This window comes from Toxotes jaculatrix, chromosome 1 (assembly GCF_017976425.1).
Source record: "Toxotes jaculatrix isolate fToxJac2 chromosome 1, fToxJac2.pri, whole genome shotgun sequence".
Classification (NCBI taxonomy): Eukaryota; Metazoa; Chordata; class Actinopteri; family Toxotidae; genus Toxotes; species Toxotes jaculatrix.
The window spans coordinates 23,807,418-23,820,530 of NC_054394.1; the positions used below are offsets into that span (position 1 = coordinate 23,807,418).

Genomic DNA, 13,113 nt, shown 5'->3' on the forward strand with positions numbered 1-13,113 from the left:
GCCTCTCAAACCGGGTCCCGAGCGATGGAGGGCTGCCACAGCGGATTACTGAGCAAATATAAGTGGGAAATGAGTGCAGATCTGGGGGATCTACCCATCCACATCCCCGGTTTGACATTTCCGTCCAAAGGCCAACCTCCCTGCGCACTGTTAGATCAACGGAGCCCTCGATGGGAGCTCTTATTATATATATATATATATATATATATATATATATATATATATATATATATATATATATATGTTTTGTTTTGTTTTGTTTTGTTTTGTTTTGTTTTGTTTTGTTTTGTTTTGTTTGAAGATACCGCAGAGGAGGAACTGTCAAAAACAAGGATATAAGCCAATTCAACAAAATGAGTCAACGCAGAACTATATGTGTGCTCTCCATTTCTTTTTACTTTATCTTGTACTGTTGTAATTATAATGATCCAATCCATCTTAACCTGGGCGCCTAACAGCTGCGATTAGGGTAGACCCACTCCCTTCCGCTCACAGCTATGGTAAAAAGTCGTGCGCTCGTAAATCTAAGCGCCTGCGTTACCATAACGTGCGATGAAATCATTATTTGGCGACGTGGTGTCACAGACTCTCTCATCTCGTCTGTCAGGAATCCAATTTCCTTTTATTTACATCCACGGTATAGATTAATTACTCCCCCGACTAGTAGCCTGAAGGAATTAAGTTATGAGATCCTTTGGTAGGCTCCATGATTAATCCATCGCGGCCTTTGCAAGGATACGAAGGAGGAATAAGGAAGGCGAAGAGGTGAGCTGATTAATGCAGGCGAAATACGGCCGCAAACATTGTTACATAATAATGCATGTGATGATAATAATAATAATAATAATAAGATCGAATTGTTATAGCGAGTGTTTATAGTTTAATGTGATCAATTTGGAATTTAAGGTCTTTTTCATTGCAATAAGGCTCAGACGGGACACCAAAAGCAGCATGGGATGGGACAAGAGGGGATGGGAAGGTTGTGACCGTGGGGGTCACCGAAATGATCTAGACATAAATACAGGGGGAAGGCCCCTTTCTGGCCCAGGTAATAACAGTGCCTATACGATCAGGCGACGCTGCGGCACCACTATCGATAGAGCTTTAAGGGTTATGATATCGGTGAAGTTACTGATGAAATATCCCCTTGATTAATAGAGGACTCTGTCGTAACGGGCTGACATGTGGTAGGCGAGGCAGCTGGGGACGGTACCTCAGGCATCCCCTACGGCCATTAACATATTAGAGGCTATTGTGCAGGCAGACAGTCCGACTTCATCCAGCGCCCCTGTGCAGAGAGACAGCACCCCAGAGCTGTTTGATATAGGCTTTCAATAATGCATTACTCTTCACTCCGCCAACGGAGCTGTTCGTGGTGCTGAAATTATTGCCATGTGGCGCGTGTGGTGCCGCGCGTGGAGTGTATTCAGTGCCAACGGTGTTGTGTTACTCTCGGTAGGTTGTGTTGGATGGAGAAACTTTGAAGTCAGCAGATAAAAATAACGTAGGTAGGTAGGTATGTAGGTATGTAGGTATGTAGGTATAAGATAGATAGATAGATAGATAGATAGATAGATAGATAGATAGATAGATAGATAGATAGATAGATAGATAGATAGATACGCACATACATAATAAAACACCCACTATTCTGATTAGATTCTACCTTTGCAGTGTGAATTTATTGAACACGTGGAAGAGTCAGAGGGTTGGGTTTTTTTTTTAAGTATTAAACCCCTAAATAAAAAAAATGCAATTAGGTCAATTAAGCATAAAAGGTTCACTTCAAGATATTTTCTCCAAATCCGTCTGTGTTGCCATGAAAAAAATAAATAAATAAAGATCGGGAAAAAAAAAAAAAACATTGTGGAGATTTTCGGGAGTAACGGAAATACTACATACTTTAAATACTACATTTTAAAAAAAGATGTCGCACTTTCCTTCTATTAATCGTTACACTGGCATTATTTCTTTCAGACTTTAATGGATAATGCGTGGAAATCAGTGTGGGAGTATTGATGATCTCCAACCTACATGATATTGGGATCCAAAGATGTCACCATCATGCTTTTTCTGGATCTATGCTGAGCACTGAACAAAATAACAGTTGTGACTGATTAACAAAATGACTGAAATCAAAACAAAAATGTTTTACTCACATGAGGAAAGGCTCATTCTTCTGTCCATGTTGCCAAAAGCTAAAGAGAAGCAATAAGGAGCCGGTTTCTCTGCTGTGTAACAGCGACTTCCTTCATCCGCCTGCTTCCCCAGGAACCTCCGTGTCTGAAAATATTGCATTTTATATCAGCAAATTGCGATTAATATTGCATCACCTGCATTTAAAATTTAATTTTATAAATGCAGCGGGAAGTGAGTGAAGCCCACCAAAAAGGAAAAAAATATATATCTGTAAGTAAAGAGTGAACAGAAATATTAGGGTAGAGGTAGAGGTGGGATATTAGGATAGGGTAGAGGTCACAGAAATGGTCATTTGAAATTAACAAATTAACTTCCTCTTCTTTTCTTTAATTTCCTCTCTCTCTCTCTGGTGTCAGGAGGAGCCGCTTTACTGTTGCTGCTGAGTTATTCACACTCTGCTGTGAAACTTCATTAAATGTTGATTGTTAGGCCTGTTTTAACACAGTAAAGGCGGTAACTTTATCTTAGTTAAGAATTCCAGACATACTAATCACAGTTTCGTTTGACAGCCTATTCTCTTGTAATTACGCCTATTGTCTGAGCAAACATTAAAAAATATTGGCAACTGAAACACAAGAGATCAATCACCTATTTTAAACACTGGTTATAATTATAAATTATACATACTAGGGTAATTAATTTGTTCATTTGTAAAGTATAAAATATTAATGTTTCATTCTATTAAGTAGCCTTGTTATCATTATTATTATTATTTTTTTTTTTTTTTTTTTTTTACATACAAATTACAAAGAACAATTAAGAAAAGTTAAAGAACAAGAGGCAAAACTCCTGACAATCCTTAACTTCGATATGGTTTGAAATTAGGCTTCATGTTCCCAAATTCTTTTAACCTTAAATTAGACAAACTTTGAGGACATCAAAGTATTTTTTTTAGATTGATGAACGTCTTAACTCGATGGTGCAAATCCAGGTTAAAACGGTAAAAAAAAAAGAAAAGAAAAGAAAAAGAAAAAAATAGCAATTATACATGAATACAATATAAAATTAAATAACGTACAAATTTCAATCGCGTTGTGGCCAGATTAATACATTTAGACCAACATTTACATTGAAACAGTAATAATTAGGCTCTGCCCAGCGTCGGCCCAATCACAACCAGAAAAGCATAGTTTTCTTTCTTCAATTTATTAGAAGATTGCTGGAACACACCTCCCTGTTGAATTTGGCTTACAGGATGAACAGTACCAATGAAAGTAAGAGGACAGCAGAGGAGAGTGGAGAAGTTGTGAGAGAGGGAAGGAGACAGTGGGACATTTTCCATGATGCACATGTCGCCGCAGTTTTGTAAACATACTTGTGCACAAAGTAAAATATTACTTACACAACGTTTCCTTAACAATTAACACGACAAACAACGTGGTGATCTTAATGTGAAAACAGGCATTTAACAGTGACTTACACCATCCACAAAATAAGGTCTATCAGTAGACAGCTCTACTGTACGCAGTGATTCTTTTTCCAATGCATAGAGTGTTTGCACTGCAAACTGAAACACATGACAGAAAATTTCGGGTTTTCTTTTTCATTGTGATCTCTCCTTGATGAACCAGTCAAGGCTTTCGTGCTCTCTGAATCTGTTGGAAACTTTTCCTTGTGATACCAATGGTGTCAATTGACCCTAGAATTTATTTTCCAAAAGACAAGAGCTCACCTCTGATAAGTGGTAAAGTGAAGTCTGTATATACAAAACCATTTCGACATAACCGATCTATAAACCTAAAGGGTCTTTTGTGCAAATTCAAAATAATTATATCTATAGATGTGACAGCCTATAGAGGCTAAATTACTGCCCGTGAATTAGGATTTCATGCAGGCCTAATTTTCTTTCGTTAGCCATAAAAGTTTGCAACTAAATTTGAGTTTATAGCAGCCTCCAAAGAAGGATAAATTATTAGATGAATAAATGAACAGATTCATGAATTATTCTATACCAACAACGACAAAAAGCAAACCAAAAACACAGTTCAACAATCAATGAGGTAATTCGTAAATGGCTATACTTCAAATAATAGGCCTATTAGGAGAAAATAACTCGCTATAGTATCAAGCAAATTACCTCTTTCCACATGTTTTAAAAGGCAATGTCGACGTCGCTAAACTTTTCCCTCGTAACAACTGAGCGAAATTTGTGTAATCTGTTATTTGCATACTTCACATTCACCGATAAAGTGAAAATAAACAAGATATATGAAGCCTCGTAAAATGGGTATCTAAAGCCCATTGTGCACCAACGTGTAAAATCTCTGGAGACAAAAGACTGAAAATGGTGTCTTAGTGTCCCTTGGTCCCCAAATTCAGTCACACAACTTTTTTTTTTCTTTTCTTTGCCCATCAGTGAGCAGCGGAAAATTTCAACCTCTTCTGCTTCTGTCTTTGGTTACAAAACCACACTCGCACCACATTTTTTTTCAGGTCCAACTTTTCAGCTATCGCTGCTATTTTCTCGGACGACGGTCGAGGCTGTACGGCGAAGTAAGCCTCCAAAGACCTCTTTTCTGGGGCCGCTATCGAGGTCCTCTTGCGTTTCTTTTCACCTCCGTTGAAAATGTCAGGTTTGCTCATTTTCTCCCTCTGGGCCCCCTCGGCCTCCTCCAGCCAGGCCTGGAGGATAGGTTTGAGCGCAATCATGTTGTTGTGGGAGAGAGTTAACGACTCGAATCGACAAATTGTACTTTGGCTCAGTGATCCCACGCCGGGGATTTTGAGATTAGCCAGAGCGCCGCCTACGTCCGCCTGGGTCACCCCCAGCTTGATCCTCCGCTGCTTGAAGCGCTCCGCGAAAGCCTCCAGCTCCCTTGGGTCTGTGTCCGAGTCATTGATTGAGGGGAGTCCGGTATTAGTGAGCCCTGGGCCGCCTTGACTCCCCCCGTGATGGCCCGGTAAGAGCCCGTGGTGGGTGAGAGGCGAGTTCATGCTCATAGCCTGGTGGGAGAGGTGACCCAAGCCGTGCATGTGAGAGTGCGGGTGGGCAGAGGAGGTGGAGATGAGCCCTCCGCCGCCACCGCCGCCGCCTCCGCCACCTCCTCCACCAGCTCCGTCGTGCGCACCGGACATAAGAGTAAGGGACGGCGAGCTGATGTGGTCCATGATGTCCGGAGGCTCCAGGTTTTGGTGGTGGTGGTGGTGGTGGTGATGGTGATGATGGGCCAGTGGAACAGTGGATGTCGACGAGCAGGGCACAGTGCTCATCGTGTGGTAGGTGGCGTCGGGCTTGAACGGATGCGTCTTGCCCTGGGACACGGCGATGTCCACGGCCGCCAAAGCCTCAGCCCGGGCCAGCAAGGTTTCATCCAGACTCGCAAATATGTTACTCTGTAGCTACAAGACCAAAAATTAAAAAGGAGAGGGCGGGAGAATGAAGGGGTGCGAAATGGGTAAGAAAAGAGAAAAGACACGGAGAAGAAAAGAAGACGGCAGAAAAGAGAGAAAACATAAATAAATGTATCTGTCAGTCGGGACTTTTGGCAACACATAACAGCCGGAGTATTCCTTCAGAAGCGACAAGTCATAAAAATTAATACAAAAACAGTAAAGCCAAGCTTTGCGCGAGCATGCTTTCAAAAAGATCACAGACTCTCCGAGTGATTGCCGTGGAATACATGAAAAAAACATTAAGTGCGCGTCTTGGCTGAATGTGCCTTGGAGCAGCCCTTGTTATTACGCACAGACAGCGTTAAGCGCGACATGCAGCCTAAGCACGAAAAAGGACAAAGTCGAAGTTTTTGGGGGATAATTTACCTGTGGAGTTTGTAGACAGGCTCTCCTTATAGCTTCCGAGCTGGAATGCAGGGTGGTGTACTTGTGCTCGGGTAAAGAGGGATGCATGGCGAAGTGCGGCTGTTTGCTGTTCATGGACATCATCTTGGCGAGCTTCTCCAATTAAAGTGCACAGGAAAGAAGAGGGGGAAACGGCTACAAGAGCTGGAGAATAGTCATAGACACACAGTGATCCTTTGCCTATCCAGTAATGATGCAGTGCAGTTCGCTGTGTAGTGCGCCGAGTGCAGCCTTGAGCCCGGAGATCACAGAGATGCCTGCAGTCTCTCAGACGCACTTATCTGTCTACTGTTTCCCACTGCTGGGGATGAGAGAGGCTCTTACACCTGAGCGCCTCAGATCTCGTCAAGTCCTGCTCGGCTGCTCTCGCGAGACATAAACTGCCAGAACAGTGAACAGGCTGACAAATAAAAACTGCTCACAGGGCAGGCAGTAACATCTGGAGACTAGACGCCTGCGTTTTTAAGGGCTCATTCCTTTCCATCCAGCCACTGTGTTGGTCCCCAGTGTCTTTAGGCCTTATTCTTGACTTAGAGGCCGTAAACCGATGACTTAGCCTAGCTGTTTATTTTAGAAGCAATCCATTTTAGACACGACGTTATCCATTTGATTTCAGGAAATTGTTTTCCTAGGGAATCATTAGGAAAAATGTCGCAAAAATACAAGTAAGCTTTCAAAATGTTCACAATATATTAAATATAAATGGAAACAGGGAAACAGGAAAAACAGCATAATCAGGATGCATCAACATGGAAATAAATATATTAATTTTACTGACTTTTATCTGTTCACACCCGTGTCAAATATTTAAATGTGTGGGTTACACGGTTTTCCGGTAGGCTTTGTTATTGGCCCACTGTCCCGTCTCTCATCTTAACCCTTGGAAGTAATGAGGCCTCCGCCTTCGTCGCCAGATGAGCACTAAACAAATTGATTTAATACACCAGCGTAACCTTGTACACAGTCTTTACCTAAATTAATTAATCCCAATGAATTAACACTTCATTTATTCAAACCACAACGGTTACGCAATTAAAATTTCATGCAGCGATTAGAGGTATGTGAAATATACATGATATCGTTAAATTTGCATAATAAATAAGGCGCTTTCTGCTACAGTGGAATTACTGTGCGTGTGAGGTCTCTAATGTGTGTCGCTATAGGCTACAACAGGCTTTTGTCGGCATGAACAGGCTATGCTTTTTCGACTTTTAATGGCAGCAAATTAATAAATGTTAGTTGAGCGTAATGCAGATCATAAGGGAAAGTAAGCACATAAGAGAGTAATGAGATTAAAAAAAAAAAAAAAAAAAAAAAACATTAGCTTGTCCACTAAATATGAATCCCCACTTCAACTAAAAATCAAAACATGGAAAATCCACCACAAAAACAAAATGTTAGGCTAATATAGCCTATGGCACCCCACGACTAATCGTCACTGAGTTTTTAGGTGAACTGAATCATACAGAAAATCACAGAAAATGCAGGAAAATAAATAAAATACATTCTCATTGCATTACTATTTTATTTCCTAACACACTCTTACATTGCAATAGTTAATTCAAAATATCATTGTTTTTCCATGATAGTCATGTTCATCTGTCTTCAGATATTGCATGTCATCATAAAAAGATTCCCATGTTTCCTGAATAGCTTGAAATGACCAACACATACAATGTGTGCTAAAGGTGTGTTTGGAAAATATCTCAGCACCAAAAGTGATGCACTACAAATTTTCAGACTGTCAAGACTGGCCTTAAAAGCTCTTTCACAGCCACCAAGACCTACAAATAGACTACACAAATAACTATCTGACAGACAGAATGACAAATAAGTTACACTTGAGCCTCACAATCACAGATTTTATTATGAATAGACACTAAGTGTCACGTCACAGTGTGAACACACAGGTCCAGTTTGTAAAACCTTCACATGAGCTTTGAAAGTTTTGTGGGACTGCTTGTGTTAAAGGGACTGTGAGACTTTCTCTTTGTTGGCTGGCTCATGTTGAGTGTGTGTCTGTCTCTTGTTGTGTTCACAGGTTTTTCAGTGCAGCTGGAGGAGGACAGGTTTGCATGATCATGGTCACTGCTTGCTGGACTGAGAGAGCCAGAGGGACCAGCCTTATTCTCTTCCAGCGGATCAAACAGCAAATCAAAAGACAGTTCTTCAGTCTGAGAAGGGCCTTCACCCCCTGCACAACCAGAAACATTGGCACTGCTCTCCCTACCTGACACCAGCAAAGGAAAACTTTCGTCTGCAGAGCCTTTTGGAGCCACTCTGTCATTCAAGGTGCCATCCGTGTCGTCTCGTGGTGGCTGGTTCTTCTGGTCAGGTTCTATCACAGGTTTGCCAATATGGCTTGGCAAGACATCAGGAAAGGTTTGTGGTTCTGGGACAAGAGTGTTGTCCAAGTCTGTGAGAGGGGAGGAGGCCAGGGAGACCTGTGATCCCCGGCTACTGGAACTCTCTCCATCCAGCATCATGGAGTCCAACTCTGAGATTTTGTCCAGGTAAGCTGCATCCATGGAGGCCTCGCTGGACATCTGGAAACGATCAGGTTCATCACCGACAAGATCAGTGGATGTGGCTCCTTTAACAGAGCTTTCTTTGCTTGGACCTGGGCATGGCTCGTCATTAGCATTAGATCTCTGCCAACCACCCCAAAAGACAGACTTTGAGGGTTCCATGTCAGTATTTGGAGGCAGGCCTTTGGGGAATTTGTCAAGGCTGCTGAACTGGTTCTCCATGGTGCAGTTACTCTTGCCAGGACTTGGAAAATCTTCAAAATCAAGCCTCCTCAGATAAGACCCAGGTTTAAAAGCAACCCTCTTTTCACGGATGCCAGGGCTTCTCAGAGTCAGGGAACGGAAAGCAGAGGACGGAGTGGTGGGCAAAAAGTCAGAGGAGCTGCTTTCCAAGTCCTTGTTTTTCTGTTCTTCACTCAGATTCTTATTAAACTCTTTGTGATCTGCAGATGGCATGAATATTAAACTGTGATTTCTAGAAAATGTTCGACATTCTGCCTCTGGACGGCTACAGATTGACTCCCTCTCATTGTCACTCAAGCTTCGCATCATCATGTTGATTTTCTGTTGCTGTGTGAGAGCTTCTGGCCCAGCCTTGCTACTCCCACATACTCCCTGCACTTCAGGACGTCTCTTCTCAGTCTTTCTGACCCGAGACTCCAGGTCTTCAATGTACTGGTCACTGCGCTCCAGTGCCCTCTTCAAGTGGTCCACATCACGCTCATACTGCTGGATTTTAGCTTCCAGTGCTGCCACAGTATAGCGACCAAACCTAGCAAATGATCATTTTGTGTCTTTAAAGTGTTTGAAGATCACCATGACAGAAAAGCCAAGTAACATTTGGCAGAGAGACAGTGTTTTTTTTGGTCATGCACTTGAAACCAAGCAAATGTACCTCATGCAAGAAAGCTCATTTGAAAAAAAAAGCAAACCAAATATATAAATTAAAAGGTAATGAGTTTGTCATTTGGAATATCACTTCAGAAAGTGGTTTGTAACAGCTGTTGATTTGACAGAGAAAGGCCCAACCAAATCATAAAGAAATTACTAACTTTAAACTCTGCCTCCAGCTTCAACCATTTTCATTTGGAAAACTCTGAATGGAATTCAGGTTACTGTACAGTTACCCATGAAAGACCACCCACTACTCACTTAGAAGCATGTGTCAAACACTTCTACATTTTTCTACCTGTTTCTAACTGAATGTGAGACAAAGAAAGGGTCAAACGCCTTTAAGTGTCATTAACACACGACAGAAACTTACTTCTGAGGAGATCTGCTCGCCACCTCTGCTTTCAATCTCATGTTCTCTTGTACAAGGTCGACATTTTGAGATCGTAATGCCTTATTTGCCTGAGGATGGTAAAGTGACATATTTGCAGTAAGTTACACATTGCTCCACAAAGGTGGCAACAAAATAAATCAATCAAGCATAGCATTTATGCTACAGATGAAAGCATCAAGTAAGCCTTCTCAGTGTTTCTATTTAAAGATGGTAATCTGGTTTTAAAAAAAAGACCACAGTGTTAGAACTTTTTCAGCTTCTGAAGGGGGACATGGCAGAAAAAGTTTGAGAACCACTGGACAAGAGAACAAGATTCTTGTACCAGCTACACACGAGGAGGTACCTCTCTCCTATGAGGATCAAAATAGTTCATATCAATGCAAGTTAATGATTATTATAGGTTACATACCTCCTTTAGCTTATCCATGTCCTGCTTTACTTTATTACAAGCATCTGTGGCAGCTCGCAGCTTGTTTGTCCATTCTTCCAGGACATAGGGATCAACTCTTTGGTCACTTGTTTGCGCCGTGCTAATGCTGCAGGGATCCAAAGCAGTCTTCAGTTGTGCCTCCAGACTCTGATCTTTTGTTTTCAGCTCTTCATTTTCTCTGATGAGCCTTTCAATTTCTTCCTGTAGGAGGAAAATTGTGTGAAAACGGGGTTTAACAATTAACCACAATGCTACAATACTATGTCATCAAAAAACTTATAGGCCTACCACAGACTGAAACATTGTTTTTCCAGTTTCGGCAACCTGAAAGCTGAACACTATGCTGCAATCTGAAACTATAAGTAACTGCTTTCATAGAATCTGACACATTCTGTCAAGGCATAAGTAAAATATCAATTTACTCTTTATCAGTCTGCTCTAATGCAAGCAGCCCAACAGTAAAAAAAAATCTGTGTCAATATATGCAATTGAAACTCCATTGAACTGTCTTGACCTGAAAGCCTGTGCTTATAAACCCCTGGAAAGTCTGTTCAAGAGCCTCAACTCACTTGTTATTGCTGTAAAAACATGTGAAAGCATATATATAAGTTATAAGTTATAATATAAAAAAAAAGACATGGCATGATGAACAGATACCTCATATTCCCGTAAAAGCAGTTCTCCTCTGGTTTTTCTGAGACACTTCCGCATGGAAGGGCTTTCAATGTGATCACTCTCATTGGTACCTCCTGTAAAGAAAAAAATAACACAGGATGAAGACAGAAATGAAACAGACAGTACAGAATGAAACAGAGAAACACACTAGGCAACAAAACACATACCAAAGAACCAAAACTCACTCTGCTTTCATTGTTATTTTACTATAGAGCTGCTAAACATGTAAAATACAAGCACAGCTTTGAAAAATTGGCGTACAGCTCTTTGAAATAGCAGCAAAAGTTAACTGAGATGCTCAAGCTCACATGCAGACAATTGTGTTGGATATGATATGAAAACATAAGTCTTGAAGCTCTGTCCTTGTAGCTTCCCTTAAGTAATACTCTAACCTTTGGGGAAATATGCTTGTCAGCACTCTTAGCCACCATTGTATGAGTGGACTCCTATCAAATTTCTCTTTTCAGCTCAGAAACCAGTCCAAGATATGTTTCAAGTTGTATTCACAAACTGGGATTAAAGGTATTTTCCTCTTATGTTTTTTTCTATTCCATTATTTTAATCCCACCATACAAACAGTGTGTACACTGTGTTACAAGTTAAAAGAAGAAAGCTCTGCTAGCCTTTTTTTTTTTTCTGAAAACTGTTCCCTAATTTCTGCAACGAATATTCTAGTGAATGACTGAAACATCCAGGTCTGAATCCAGTAAGCCACAGCTAAGCTACACTGTTATTTGCCAGTGTGGAATGTCTTTGGTCAGTTTGCAAGGATATCCAATGTGATCAGGGCAGCAAAAGAGAAAGGAAAGCAGCAGAATATGATTTCTTTGTTGTACGTGGCAGTAAACTGAATAGTGTGGGTTTCAGACTGTTGGTCAGACAAAACAAGACATGTGAAGATATGGCACTAGGGTGCTCTAAATTATAACTGGCATTTTAAACAATTTTCTGGCATTTTACGGGCTATTCATTGATTAATCAAGAAAAACAGATTAATTGATCATGAAACTAATCATTAGGTGCAGCCCTGGTTTGGTGGGTCTTCTGTATTTGCAGCCCTTTTGTCCACAAGCAGTGCATGCGCTGTAAAAGTGAAGATGTTTTCCTCATTTACATCTGTTTTGTCCCTGTGCATGTGTTTTCTTAAGCTGCAGTGCGCTGAGCTCTCAGGGCCACCATCATCCTGAGGGCTGTGGATTATCCAAACATTACAACTGCCTAAACTTGACTGCAACTTCGACAACATGCTTTATTTCACTAACACGCTGACTGAACTGTGACATGCTGGTAGCACATGAAGCCTCACATTACCTCTCCTTTCCTGCTTCGTGTCTGTTTGCCATTGTTCGTATGAAGCTACTCACCGATGATTTCTCTGCAGGGGTTCTCTGCTGTGATGGGGACTCTGCAGGTGGGACACTGGCTAGCTTTCTTTAACCACATTTCCATGCAGGATGAACAGAACACGTGGTGGTTTGCACAAATTACCGGCTGCCTGACCTGCACAGAGACAAACGCGTGCATTGTTTGTTAACGTTGGTATTAAAGTATATAAAGGCCTGGAAACACGGTTTGAGTTAGTAACGGTCGCGAACGTCTGTTGGAGAAACTTAAAGGGGTAAGGCAACAACGTGAAGGCTACTGAGCAAGTTTATTATCTTTGTTTAACGCCTGAGGGACGTTAGCGATTAAAAAGAAGAAAAAAAAGCAGGACGGCACCTACCTTGCCGAGACATATCTGGCACGAAATCGGCAAAGTCATCGAAAGGGTCGACGTCTGATAGTTAAGAGCCATGGTTTGAGGGAATACACAGCACACACAACACACTAACCCCCGAGGAAGTACAAATCTCCCACCATAACCCGCTGCGATGCGCGCCGAGACTTGGGGCTACGGAAAGCCAAGTAGGCCTAAAAGGCTGCGCACAGTGTTGCCAGGTTGGGCAGAAGGCCACCATACCCACCCCCAAAACTGATTTGAGCGAGTTGTTAAAAGATTGGGAAAAAGACAAACTGTACTGAAAGAGACTAACTGTACTGCAGATTATGATCCACAATAGATCATGGCTCGTGTTTTTTAACCCAATCAATGAACAATTTGCTGAAAAAAGACTTGATTTATGTGTCGTCTAACTATTCCTCCATAAAGTTTAAGTGTTACTCACGTCTTTACTTTGCAACGGTGAGTAGGCTCTTCT

At 41.5% G+C, this 13,113-nt stretch overlaps 2 protein-coding genes across 2 annotated transcripts; both read right to left on the reverse strand.

Moving 5' to 3' along the window:
• Nucleotides 1–3,364: 3,364 nt before the first annotated feature.
• Nucleotides 3,365–6,251, reverse strand: pou4f1 (POU class 4 homeobox 1). The gene is made up of 2 exons (XM_041036331.1): nucleotides 5,959–6,251; nucleotides 3,365–5,538 (listed from the first exon to the last, which is right to left on the reverse strand). Exons 1-2 carry the CDS (start codon nucleotides 6,079–6,081, stop codon nucleotides 4,552–4,554), a joined length of 1,110 nt encoding a protein of 369 aa, XP_040892265.1. The 5' UTR covers nucleotides 6,082–6,251; the 3' UTR covers nucleotides 3,365–4,551.
• A 1,082-nt stretch (nucleotides 6,252–7,333) lies between these two features.
• On the reverse strand, nucleotides 7,334–12,763 carry obi1 (ORC ubiquitin ligase 1). The gene is made up of 6 exons (XM_041038156.1): nucleotides 12,639–12,763; nucleotides 12,280–12,415; nucleotides 10,898–10,989; nucleotides 10,220–10,441; nucleotides 9,790–9,878; nucleotides 7,334–9,297 (listed from the first exon to the last, which is right to left on the reverse strand). The coding sequence occupies exons 1-6, from the start codon at nucleotides 12,708–12,710 to the stop codon at nucleotides 7,926–7,928; spliced, it is 1,983 nt and encodes a 660-aa protein (XP_040894090.1). The 5' UTR covers nucleotides 12,711–12,763; the 3' UTR covers nucleotides 7,334–7,925.
• Between the last annotated feature and the right edge of the window lie 350 nt (nucleotides 12,764–13,113).